The sequence below is a fragment of the Acomys minous genome, assembly GCF_964271855.1.
Source record: "Acomys minous genome assembly, chromosome: 18".
NCBI lineage: Eukaryota > Metazoa > Chordata > Mammalia > Rodentia > Muridae > Acomys > Acomys minous.
Genome location: NC_140501.1, coordinates 51566807 through 51580630, shown reverse-complemented (window position 1 = coordinate 51580630; position 13824 = coordinate 51566807). Strand labels below are relative to the sequence as shown.

General features: G+C 42.4%; 2 protein-coding genes across 3 annotated transcripts in view; both read left to right on the top strand.

The window, feature by feature from the left end:
• Positions 1-4663, top strand: part of KCTD9 (potassium channel tetramerization domain containing 9) — a 29939-nt gene extending 25276 nt beyond the window's left edge. For both annotated transcript variants that reach the window (XM_084766996.1, XM_084766997.1), the window contains exons 10-12: positions 53-158; positions 779-912; positions 2767-4663. In XM_084766996.1, coding sequence (XP_084623122.1) covers positions 53-158; positions 779-912; positions 2767-2883 — 357 coding nt within the window. In that variant the 3' untranslated portion in view covers positions 2884-4663. The remainder of the gene's footprint in view (positions 1-52; positions 159-778; positions 913-2766) is intronic.
• A 154-nt stretch (positions 4664-4817) lies between these two features.
• On the top strand, positions 4818-11252 carry GNRH1 (gonadotropin releasing hormone 1). Its single transcript, XM_084766999.1, has 3 exons — positions 4818-8053; positions 9540-9635; positions 10970-11252. Exons 1-3 carry the CDS (start codon positions 7913-7915, stop codon positions 11009-11011), a joined length of 279 nt encoding a protein of 92 aa, XP_084623125.1. The 5' UTR covers positions 4818-7912; the 3' UTR covers positions 11012-11252.
• The last annotated feature ends 2572 nt before the right edge of the window (positions 11253-13824 follow it).

The following is a 13824-nucleotide window of genomic DNA, read 5'->3' as shown; positions in this document are numbered from 1 at the left end:
GCACAGATATTACCAAGTTTAACCCCTACAGCCAGGGCTCTTGTGTTCACAGTGTGCAAATCTCCAGGGAGTCAAGATGCTCTGTTCAAATGCGGAAGGCGCTTCCTTGAGGCTCTGTAATTTTGAGGATCCTTCTGGTCTTAAAGCCAACTTGGAGGGTAAGAACCTATCTGCCTATTCTCACTTGGAAGGAAACCATTAAGTAAAAGTTGTTAGAGGTGAAACAGGAAGGTTGTGGGCGGAGTTTCCTCTGATGTCAGAACTGGAGAGTCATTTTGTTTTGGCCTCAGTCATAGGCTAGGCAACACCCAGAACTCAGGAAATAATGCCTCAGATGTTTAGTTGAAAACTTAAATATCAACTGCTTAACTTTCAAAGAGAATAAAGTATTCTTATGTTGACAAAAATTTCAGTTTACCCTACAGTGTTTTGTCAGGTTTTAATACTGCAGTAGATGTTGTTTGTGAATTGAGCACCTCATTTATTTGGATTCAGGTGATATGGTGCCTTTGTGTCTTCCTGATCATGAATTTGTAGAGGCATATTGTAAACATGCTGTCAAAGGACAATGTTGATATCTATCCTCTACAAGTATTCTTGAAACATTTTAAAATTATGTAATAAGAAAATAAATTACCACCATGGAAATCTATATTGCAAGTTTATTTCCAAAAGTTGCAGGGTCTTGTCTCATTGCCCTCTGCTAAATCATCTCACACTTTTGTTTGGTTAACTGTAAATATTTTTAGGTTAAACTCCAAAACCTTGCTTCTTGCAGGTGCTAATCTGAAAGGCGTGGATATGGAAGGAAGTCAGATGACAGGAATTAACCTCAGAGTTGCCACCTTAAAAAATGCCAAACTGAAGAACTGTAATCTCAGAGGAGCAACTCTGGCAGGAACTGACTTAGAGGTAAGCTTCCAGTTTCTGAGGAGCTTTAATGAAGAGAATCACTGGTGGGATTGTGCAAGCTGGCTGAAATGGTACGCAGAATAGTTGGCTGTGGGGCTCCACCTAGCATGGCTGGGCAGTGGGTGGGGAGGCTCTTGCCCTTTCAATTGCTTGTTCAGAAGGAGGGCATGGAGACTCGCAGCTTAATCCCAGCTGAGTGTGAGGACTGGGATTGCGAGCCTAGACAGGAATAAACAGTGAGGCCCTGCACCCGTTTCCCCTCCAAGAAATGGGGCATGGGGTCCCATTTGCTTGTTGAATGACTTTCAGTTTCAGAGGTAGATCTGCTCTATTACCTAAGTCATTTGTGCCAGTCCCAGATGTGGAGAGAGACTAATGTGCTTCTCTGTCGGTCTTGACTTCATTCATCTCCATTTTCTTGGAGCTTGCTCAAGCATATACTGCAATTTTAATAAAATTTAATTCCAAACAGAATTAACAGGCCAGATTATTTCTTAAACTACTTGAGAAATTTAAGTAACTTGTGCCTTTAAGATTAGGTTCAGGAAAATCTAATTTTAACTTGGCATCATGCTCAGTTTGAATCTCAGATTAAGATTTTAAATTTTGTTTATTACTTTTCATAAGACCTGTATTATATTCTTTATTGATTTGTGTATTAGGTTACTTGTTTGTTTGTACTTAAGAATGCATTATATAGCAAAGGCTGGCTTTAAACTTCTGGTGTTCTTTTCTCAGCTCCTACAAGTGCTAGAATCATAGGTGTGTGCTACTGTACCTGGCTCGGTGGCTGTGGTCTACATAAGCCTGTCAAATGCTACACTGCCTGCACTGAGTGATGTGTTGCATATCTGTGCTGTTTAGTACAGTGGCTAACAACCACTTAGTTTTTGGACCTTTGAGCTTGGTACAACTGAGACACCATTCTAAAAACAAAACATACTTCGCTTTAATTCAAACTTAAATAGCTACATGTTTCCAGTGGCTGTGTTATATTGAACAATGTGGCATGTGGCACAGAATTGTATATGAAAATTTAGCTTACTATTGACTTTTTGTCTTGTTTTATCTTGATCTCTTAGTAGTTCTTAGGAGCACAGCAGCAATTCAAAAGGAACTGACTTTGCACCATTAATATAGCCCTTTCAGTTCTTTTTATGTATGTTTATAAGTATCTGCCTGCTCTGTATGCCATGTACATGCCCTGTGCCCACAGAAGTCAGAAGAGGGCATTCAGTGGATCCCTTAGAACCTGAGTTGCAGCTCACTGTAAGCTGCCATGAGTACTCAGAAAAGCATCTGCCTGGGGACTTGCTTATACTTTCAGAGGCGTAGAAAGTATGGTGGCAGACAGGCATTGTACTGGAGAAGTCACTGAGAGCTACATCCTGATCCACAAGCAGAGAGAGAGAGAGACGGAGGGAGGGAGGGAGGGAGGGAAGAGAGAAGAGAGGAGAAGAGAGAAGAAGGAGGAGGAGGAAGAGGAGGAGAAGAGAGACGGAGAGAGAGACAGACAGACTGATTGACTGGGCCTGGCATGGGTGTTTCAAATCTCAAAGTCCACCCCCAGTGCCACACTCTGTCTAACAAAGCTACACCTACTCCAGTCAGGCCACACACACCTCTTAATCCTTCTAATCCTTTCAAACAGTTCTACTCCCCAGTGACCAAACATTCAAATATGTGAGCCTATGAGGACCATTTTATTTAAATCACCACAATGCTTCAGTAGAAGTGTTCCAAAAATGGAAATACTTGGGAATATTGTCCAGCTATGTCCAGAAATCATTCCGTGAGGAAACCAATTCAGATCCTAAATCACTTGAGCTCTCAGAGTCTTTTTTTGTCTTACAGAACTGTGATTTATCGGGGTGTGACCTCCAGGAAGCCAACCTGAGAGGTTCCAACGTAAAGGGTGCCATATTTGAAGAGATGCTGACACCGTTACATATGTCCCAGAGTGTCAGATGAAAGTGGCAAGAGCTGGAGGAAGATGTCCCAGATGAAAACGTTTCCTTATTTTCTTTCTCCATCCATCAAGTTGTCTAGAGGAGATAACTTTGTAAGGGAATTAGAGGTGTAACTTGTTCCCAGAGGTGCATAAGGGGAAACAACTGAATTTCCCCACATTGTGACTGCAGCAGAACACTCTGCTCATAGGTGTAGGGATAGCAGATCATGCTGCTGCGTTTTGAGTGGAGTTGGGGCATTTGTCTGCTTTCTGGCCAGGGGTAGTACCTATTACATTTGCTTCTATATAGGCATCGTGTGGAAGTACCATCTTGGTTTAAGATGCATTGAGAATTTTAATTTATGAAAAGCACAACATATGCAAATATATTTATTGAACACCTAGATTCAGTAAGGATGTTTAAATGGTTAAACGTCTTGAAAACTCTGAAGAGTTGTTCAGGTTTATAAATAGCTTTAGTGATGCCTTCCCTCTTCAGATACCTGTCCATCATGTGAGTGTGGTGAGGTTAAGACTCCCTGTGACTCTTTTGAGATTCATTTTGATAATGTTTACTTTTTACCGGAAAAAAGTTGTTAAGTTTGAGTTATATCTGTTCTCACATTTTTGGGACAGAATGGAAGGAAAGACCTTGCATATTGTTCTGCAGGAGAAGGAAGGGGTTAGCTGTCACTGCAGCTGTCCAGCGAGCACGCCTCAGCTTCAGTACGGGGAGGTCCATGCTGCGTGAGGAGAAGTGGCTCCGTTCATCCACTAGCCCAGTTCTCATGCTCAGTTAGCACAAACACAGGAACACACTTCAGAACCAGAGCACCAAGCTCTGCCCTCACCACACTTTAGGACCAGAACACCAAGCTCTGTCCTCACCACAGTTCACATAATACCAATTAGTTTAGACAGGACCAGCTTAGAATAGCAATCAGTTGAAATTCACTGCAGTTGGAGTTATAAAATATGAGTAAATCCTGCAGAGTCACCTATGAGAAGGCATATCAGATAATTACAGCTAAACCCTACAGTGGGGACTAAGAAAATCTTAACTGATGATTTGATTATAGCCAACAAAAAAATTGATGAATAAAAATTAAGCATTTGACTAGTATAAGCTGTATTATCAGTCAGTCAGTACCTATAGCTCTTTATTTTAAAAAGATACATTTTCTGTTGTTTGTCTTGTTTTTGGATGAAATTGTAGTCCAGTTTTCCTGAGTTATTATCTGTGCAACACAGCAGTAGGACCTTTTCTAGTGGGTGTCCCAGTGTCTTTCTGTGTTTCCCAAGAGCAGGGATATAAGCTGTGTCCAAATGGGTTCTAAGTCCTACAGACTGGCCAGCTAGAGACAGTGAATCATTACAGATTCCTTGCCTCCTTCAGGAGAGTGGCATGTCTTCATCTTCTGTAGCTTATTCCTCTATCTCCATATGCAAAGCTTTCCTTCACAGTAAAGGGCTTACATGGGGAGGAGAGCGCTCCTTTACAGGGAAAGGAGAGCAATTTTGAAAATGAATTATTTTCTTTGTGTTATTATTTTTACCAAGACAGAGAAGTATTGTATTGAGAGATACCTATTTTCATAATCAATATGTGCCTAAATTATATTTAACTCATTTCACTGCACTCTATTTTCAATAATTATAGACTGTGTTCATTTGCTGAATGGTCCTCTGCAGACAGACCGGAACTGCAGAAGGGGCAGGAAGATGTAACCACAGTGTGCTTGGGAACTGCAGGGTTCAGATCTGATGTAAAGCGCATTAATAAACGGTGTGGAACGCTGACAGGCTGTCTCTGCTCTTGCTTTTCAAAGTCAGCACTTCCTGCATTTCCCACAGTTCTTCATGATGGTGCCATGCAGCAGCAGACCGCTTAGTGCTCTTAATGGATTAGTTTTGTTGAAAAAGCCATTAAAGCAAATTTACTTCTCTGGTGTGGTTTCCTGATTGTCTTTTCAGAGACCAACAAGCTACACACTTTTTGTTCTTCACTAGGGAAGACATCAGTGAATTGCAGTGCTCTATAGTTGATGAACATCACTGTTCATTTGCTGTCTTGAGTAAGAAATGTAGGGGAGGGATTTCTAAGAAAGGGGGAGCGTTCCAGATAGTAAGACTCGTATTGTCTCTAGCCATGAGTGTGTACATGTAAGTTAAAATAGAACCTCCTTGGAGGGCTGCACAAAGGTTAAATCAGTTAGATGATTTCCGTTGATAAAATTCAGTTCAGTACTTGAGTAACTGTCTAAGACAATACATGTCAGGCTCTGATGTAGTCAAGTTCTTCACGAACCCTTTGAAGGGATTTTGAGCAAGAAATGCTGTAAAGTCATTATTATGATGGCTTCCATTATTAATCAAGACCTATTTTCCTTAGTTCATTTAATGATTCGTATTATGTCATAAGTCTGCCCCATGTCAACTTTAAATCTTTTATACATGAAAAACTCTAGAATTATCTTAAATTCCCCAAGGAAGCAGTATCTTTAAAATGAAAAGCATCAAACTACAAAGGAAAAGTGGTTGCATTATTTCCGGATAAAGCATGCTCCCCATGTTGTCAGGCCTTTCACTGCCTGGCTGCCTGAGCAGTGTGAGCTACAGTTAGCCCCACTGCTCTCCTGCTGGGATTTTACATTAGGGCAGGCAGAGGTGGTTCACCTGTCGTTCAGTAAGGTTTTACAAAGGCATCATTGCAGTCATTTTAAGCTATTTGATGTTCAAACTAAAGTAGTTTTTCCCCTATAAAGCCATTCTTTCCAATTTAGAAAAGAAAAATTTGACAGTTATAAAGTCCAATTATTAAAACCCAATTTATCAATTTCAAGTCTTTGGTAAATTGGCCTAAGCATGCAATCATGGGAGATCTAAAAGTCAGCCAGTAAGCCTCAAAACCTCACTGATTGCACAATGGCTTAAGAGCCTATTTAATGCTGTAGAAAGTAAGACAGATTTGGTCTCTGTCCCTGGGCTCTGTGTGACCTAAGACAAGAGTACTGAGGCCAGTGCATAGGTAGTATTTTCAGTCTGGGCTGCTTGTGTTCCTAAGCAATTTGAAATGTTTAAAAAAAATTTTTTTTTTCTTTTAATCAATACAGAAACATTGAGGTAAGTAGTTCACTGATAACAGGACTCACACACCCTTCCTCCTTCTGTTAGTCGTAGCCAGATACCACACTGCTTTTCCTGAGTCTCTAACAAAGCACAGTGGACAGTTTGAACCAAAGTTGTTTGAGAAATCACCTGACCTGCATATTCTGGTGAGCCGACGTTCCAGTCTTTGTGTCCAAGTAACATGGTAGTGAAGGGATCTAAATGGAAGGGATTCCATCACTGGAGGTGCCTTCCTCCTTACCCTGTGAGAAGGACTGAGCAGAGACGGCCTGGGAAGCCAGTGCTGCTTATTTGGGTCTGATACTACTGCTCTTTACTTGAAACCCTTGCCAATGGAATGATTTCAGACAACACTGGGCAATGTCTGATGGAGTTGGCATCCTACCAGTGATGCTGCTAGCCTCACCTTTAAAAAGATCAAATACCATGTTATTTTAAAGGATTTTACAGCCTAGCTAGTGTGACAGATCTTTTATTCTGTTCTTTTTATTCATTCGTTCATATTACATACATCTCAATTGTTATCCCATCCCTTGTATCCTCCCATTCCTCCCTCCCTCCTGGTTACCCCCTACTCTACTCCCCTATGACTGTGACTGGGGGGGGGGACTTCCTCCCCCTGTATATGCTTATAGGGTATCAAGTCTCTCCTTGGTAGCCTGCTATCCTTCCTCTGAGTGCCACCAGGCCTCCCTATCAAGGGGACATGGTCAAATATGGTGCACCCGAGTTTGTATGAAAGTCAGTCCCCACTCTCCACTCTCCACTCTCCACTCAACTGTGGAGACTGTCCTGTCCATTGGTTAGATCTGGTTCGGGGTTTGAAGTTTACTGCTGGTCCCATAGTTTGAGCAGAACCCCTGGGCCCAAATCTGCCCATCACAATGATGTTCTTGTATCAGGTAAAGTATTTTTGAGTGACTCATTGAAACTATCTGTATTGCATGATAACTACATTCAAAGAGCTATCAAAAGATAGATAGCATAGAACTGACTTTCATGAATTATAGGCAGGGTAAAGAGAACCATTTTCAGAGGCAGGTGGATCGCTTGAGTTCCAGGCCAGCCTGGTCTACAGAGTTTCACGACATTGAAAGCTACACAGATGTAGCCTGTCTCAAAAAACAAAAGCAAAATAAGAAGATAGAAAATGTTTTAATGCTTTCATGTGCATGTGTGTGTGCGCGCACATGGAGGTCAGAGGAACTCTTGAGAGAATCAGTTTTCTCATTCCACCTTGTGAGGCCCTGGCACTTCTTAGATTAGTAACAACACTATGATTGCCTGATTTATATGTTTCCTTTTACAGAGTCACAGGTGCTAAGACTGGCTCCCAGGCACTCTGCCTCAGCTTTCTGTATTTACCGTCTAACTTCCCTGTCAAAGTTTTCATGTATATGCTTAGCTTCATCTAACCCAAGACATCGATTTTCCTTGAACTCTGTATAGAGCTACCAGCTTCCTCAGGGGAATGCAGCATGGCTGGATTCTAATCCGGTAGAATGGTGGCTTCAGCTGTGAAAGTTTTAGCTAAGATTTTAATGACCAGGTTTAAGTAAATGGAACAGACATGTCAGCAGGTGTTCCGGTTACATCCTCCATTAAAAGGCTTTTTGTGAGGGTTTAAAAGATAAAAATTAAAACTGCGGTCTGCACTGCGCTGGGCCTGGGCCTCGTCATTTCGCCAGCGGGGAAGACTTCAGTGTCCTAGAAAAAAAAAGTCATATAAAAAGGAAAGAAAGTAGGAGAACAGAAGCATTGCAGCACCCCACCCATCAGAGGAAGTTGGATAGCGCTTTGGCTCTCACATCCGAACAGGTAAAATTCTTTGCATTTCTAGCACTAGTCTCACGTTGCACTCTTCATTTTCACTCACTGAAAGTCTGGGTCTGTCATGGTTGTGTCTTGGCACCCCTTAGAATGAAGATGAACCCCAAACTTACAGCTGCTGTTGTTCTGCTGACTCTGTGCTTGGAAGGATGCTCCAGTCAGCACTGGTCCTATGGATTGCGCCCTGGAGGAAAGAGAAACGCCGAACACTTGGTTGATACTTTTCAAGAGGTAAGCTCCCAGCACTAACTCGCTCCTGACTGCATAAGCCACCCAGTGCAAGCCCCAGTTGCACTACTGTGAGCACACCCTAGATACCGACTCTAGCGAGACAAGACTTCACGGAGTGGACGCTGCCTCCTTCCTTGCACTTTTGACAGAGACTAAGAAAGCAAAGAGCTGGAAAGATGTGAAGAGCGTGGAACACCAAGTGCATCACAGAGCACCATGCTCTCAAATATCTATGATACTAAATCAATACTCTTGTATAATTCAACAGTAAGTATCTGTATCAAGGGCATGAGTGCTGTTATTTCTTGTCACTACTAGAGACATTTAAGCAAAGGACGTAGAGAATGTTTATCCCCATGAATTATCAATTTAACATTGTGAGGTGGAAAGCGTATTAGATTTAATTTCCTCTAGAGTAGGTTACAGCTCCAGCATTAATGTGGGACGCGTCACTTCTTGAGGGTGGGAGGATTACATGAGAGAAACCATTTGCGTTAGCTGAGACTGGGAAACGTAGCTGAGCAACTTAATGCCAAGGCATTGTCTGATTCTGAAGATGCAGTGAAGCCCCGCTCTGAAGATTATTTACGAAGCAAATTTCATGGAACTAGGATGTAGTGAAAACTAGAAATAAATCCTGCCTAGCTGGGTGTGGTGCTCACATCTGTAGTCACAATGCTTCAGAGTCTAAAAGGGAAGCTTTCTGTCACAGTGTCATTTCGGTTGTGATGAAAAAGTAATGCAGGGGAAATGGATTATGAAGCTTACAGTTCTAGAGAGTCCATCATTGTGGGAAATAGAAGCCAGGAGCTCAGAACAGCTGCTTAGCGCCATAGTCAAGAACAGAGAAAGACTAGTGTGCACATGCCCAGTACTCAACTTTCTTGCCAGGACTCAGACCCTGGGAACGGTGCTGCTCACAGCGGGCTCACACAGTCAGTCCCCTCTGCCTTCCATAGTCTCCCTAGACATGCACACAGGCCAGCCTGATCTAGACAGAATCTCCTCCCAGTCCATTCCACAGTGTGTCAAGTTGACTGTTGAAAGCAACCATCACAACTCCACCCCCTTGTCAGTTTGATACGTAAAGCCTCCACTTCAAGCTAGTTCAAAGCTGGGCCACGGTACACAATGAGTCTCAGAGCACTCTGGGACAGAGTAAACTCTTGTCTGAAGTAAAATGAAAGAACAGCAGCAACAAAAACAATGTAACGAACAGAAACCCAGCTCTACTAGTACTGGAAAACTCTGTTCATGAGGCTTGGGCACTTGGCTCTTGTCTTTTACTGTCGCCATCACCTCCTGAACTTCAGCGCATTCTTTAAAAGTGCATCCTTAAAATCCCCAGACCCTCCAACCTGCCAAGCCTCCCACTCATCCTTACAGCCCCCAGCCCTCACTCTCCACAGGCAAGTCTTGGTACAAATAGAAAGCTCTGTTTTGTTTCTTTATCTTCATCTTTGAGAATGTCATTCTTTATCTCCAGATGGGCAAAGAGGTGGATCAAATGGCAGAACCCGAGCACTTTGAATGCACTGTCCGTTGGCCCCGTTCACCCCTCAGGGACCTGCGAGGAGCTCTGGTGAGTTACAGTGGTCACCATAGAGCTAGAGACCTAAAAGACTTCGGATGCAGTGACCTCCCAGCAGTGCAGAGCTACCCGAGAGCACTTGGCTTGGAAACTGTGTTTCTCTTAAATTGATTGAAACATGTGTATTTAACCTTTCCATACTAAGCCCAGAGTCAGCCTTTGGAATGAGCAGCAGATTTCCTGCCACTGTAATTCTCCAATTCTTAAAGGATAGTCAGCCCCTCACTACTCATGTCTGAGCTGATTCCTACCCTCTGCTCGGTTCAGCCATTGCTTCCAGGACCCTGGGAATGGCAGACAGCAAGGACAAGGCTCTAGGGCATTCCCCCTATTTTGGATTACAATATTCAGAACTTAGAAAGTTTATAACTCAGAACCACAGATTTGACTTCCAAGTTGGCTAGGCCTAAATGCCCACCATAAAGGAAATGTATTGGTCTAATAGAGGACACATTCTCGTTCTCGCCCCTCTCCTCTGCGTTACTGGGGATCCTAGATATGATCATATGCTGGCAAGCACTGTACCGCTGGATTCTGTCTGTAGCCCTCCTCTTCCTCCTCCTCCTCTTCCCTCTTCTTCTTCTTCTTCTTCTTCTTCTTCTTCTTCTTCTTCTTCTTCTTCTTCTTCTTTCTCTCTCTCTTTCTATATGTGTATATATATACACATAAAGTGAGACAGAGTCTCACTGAGTTTCTTAGGCTGGCTTCATACTAGCTGTACAGTGCAAGTTGGACTTGAATTTGAGGTTTCTTCTTTCAGCCTCAAGAGAAGCTTCAATTACAGCAGTGTGTGACCACACTGGCTGTTAATCAGGTTGTTCATGAAAACAGAAATATGAAACAAACTGAATGAGATAGTGAACCTAAACTTGAGTGTCAAGTGTTCCTTGAGCTGCCTTCCCGTTTATTCCTGGCAGTCAGGAAACATACGGCCAACTACTAGTTAGTTACTTGGAGGAGCAGGGAGGTCCTCAGGAAACCATGCATGAAGGTTAAGGATAGTTTTAAAGTTTTTTCTCAAGCAACTTCAGTTTCCAAGCCCAATGAAAAAAACTGAAAGTGGGCAGATTTCTAGTCTTGCTTACAGCCCAATCAAGAGAAACAAGCACTGAGAGTCCCCAGGCATGGCATCACGAAGCACTCCTAAGCTGATTTGACTCAATCCTTTCTCACAATGCCATATGTTAAGTGATGAATGTAGATTTTATGTTAATAGCTCCATAAGATAGTGTCCGCTGTGTTTTTAGTTTTAGAAAATAAAATGTCAGAAGCAATGAAATTCAGCTAGTCAGTGCAACATTGATATGCATGTTATGTATTTTCAGGAAAGTCTGATTGAAGAGGAAACCAGACAGAAGAAGATGTAAATGCGTTGGCCCAGAAGCATCCACAGCACTTGAGTATAACATTGAGATTTGTGACCTGTTACAGACCTGTAATTGGGTAGCATCAGCATTTTTATACCCAGCAGCATGGATTTCATAATAAAGTGATACTGTAGATCAAGTCCTGTCATGCTTTGTAAACCAGGCTGACCTTGAACTCACAGAGATCTGCCTGCCTCTACCTCCCAAGTGCTGGGATTAAAGGCATATGTCACCACACCTAGCTTGGGTGCAGCTCTTTAAATGAAGACATGTGGTGGATGGGAGAAAAAAACACAATGACATTTAGCGTCTTGTTGACCAGGAGACACAGTCCATGGTTCACATCCACCCTGCATTCACAAAGAGAGTGTTCACATACTGATTGAGGGCAGAGGAAGCTAGCTTACCTGGCTTCTATAGATTTAGACTGTATCTTTGACCTCTAAAAGTCAGATGCACCCATGGCCATGGCTTCCTGATGCTGGGAAAGAACTCTTCTCCCTCTGCCTTTCAAAGTCAGCTACATTCCCATTGAAACAGACAGGAGGCAGAGCCTTCTGGCTCCATAGAGTCTTGCTCTTGTGGTATGAGGTTCAGAAGCATTTCTGTTTCTCTTTCTGTGTTCCCTTCTGTCTGTCTTTTTTTCTCTTTCCTCCTCTTCCTCTTTCTCCTCCTCCTCCTCCTCTTCTTGTCTTTTTGAGACAAGGTTTCACTATGTAGCTCTGGCTGTCCTGAACTTACTTGTAGACCAGGCTGGCCTCCCAGAGTGCTGGGATTCCAGGCTTCCATCACCATGTCCCACAGTTTGCTCATGCTATAGCATAATCTCTGAGGCAAGGTACTTGATAAAGAAAGGTGGTTCCTTTTGGTTCATAGTTTTGGAGGTGGAATAGTCCATGTTTGTGAGGTCATATCTTATATGTTGTATCATAATTTGGCAGACAGTATCATGTCATGGCACCACATATCACAGTGGTATAGGATATTCACAGAAGATGCCAAATGGTCTCACTTTATAACGACCTACTCTCATAGTAATCAATTCAGTCTCACAGGACCTCACTCACTTTCTTGAGACAAGCTAAGGGTACTTTCACCATGACCCAAAGACCCAGCTCTTCATAAAGGTTTGACAGCCTTGGGAAGAGACTTCCAGAATGTGAATCTTTAAAACATAGACTACATCCAAACCATAGCAGGGACCACAGCTCAAGACTATTTTCCTTCCGGAGAATTTTTGTATTTTGCTGAGGAAACAAGTATAGACCATTCACTGGATACAGGACCTGGTATTCCCATGTCTCCTGGCACTTTTCATCCTCTAGAACAAAGTCAGACTTCATGCTAGCTCTGTATGTATAAATCTTCACACAAGATGGGTACAACCATGCCTGTCTTCACTTCAAAGTGAGGCCACTGAGTTCTGCTGGATCTGTCCTTACCACTCCCTAAACTGCACTGCAAAGAACAGCCAATAAAACCAGATGCTTGAGACACGGAGAGGTTGCTTGTAGGAACTACAACAGGAAATTGGGACTCATAGTCAACTTAGTTGTACCATGACCGCATATGAGGTCTTAGACAAAATGACACAACTCTCACATATTCCCAAAACTTGCAGATCGCTGTAGGATCACTGGGGAAAAAACCTCAAATTCCAGAAAATGCCCAATGAAATACTGTAAATTTGATTTTTTTAAAAGTGTGATTGGCCAGTGGAAGCCTACCATCTTTGATGAATGTTTCAGTTTGCTTTACAGTCACATGTTGCTCAAACTGGCCTTGAATTTGCTATTGACAAACATGTTTTTAAAAAGCAACAAGCCTTCATTTATACATTATATTTGGATCATGAGGTTTCTGCTATCAAACACCATCTCTGGGGACATTTTTTTTGGAGCTAGTAATGGATTCTCTGAATGGGATAAAAAGGTGTTCATACAGTGGCTGCTGCCGTTACAGACTTGAGAGGACACAGGGAGTCTGCAAGCTTATTAGTCCACTTAATCTACAAATGGCGCAAAAGACCAATGGGGATGAAAAGTAGTAAACACATTACCTTTACTACATGTCAAATGTTTCCCTCCATCTGAAAACTTTACCCTTCAGTGTAACTTAAAAAGAATCACACACACACAGTGTCTAAGTGGAAGAACACACAGAGATGCTGAGAGCAGACAAAAGTAGACGTTCTTAGTTGAAATGCACCAAGCCTATACATTGACTAATGCCTTGGAACAGATGTCACCTATATTTTTAATAAACACATAGGGCAGTGGTCCTCAACCTTCCCAACGCTGGAGCCCTTTAATATCATTTCACATGTTGTGGTGGCCCCAACCATAGTTATTCTGTTGCTACTTCATAACTGTAATTTTGCTATTTTGAATCATAATGTAAAAATCTGATGTGACCTCTGTGGGGGTCATGACCCACAGATTGAGAACCACTGACACAGGGTGCCCAGATAATAGTACATTATTGAATTTTAAAATTAATACATTAACTGGGTCAGCTTAGATACTCTTATTTTATTTAATCACTTACCCATATCTACTTGGCCATAAAGAATGCACAAAAAAACCTGCATACATGAAATTAATTCCCATCAGAAAACTTTCAGCTCAGACAACAAAGGCATGGATGGGCAGGCAAAAAGAAATGAACAGACTGCAGAGTTTTATTAGCTCTGTGTAAAACAGACACCAGAATCCTGTAGTAGGTGTTCCAACAGGATCTTGTAATGAAATGAGTGAGCCAGAGGTGCCCTGAGGGTGAAGTGTCTTGAAGGAGCTGTCAACAGGGAAAAACCA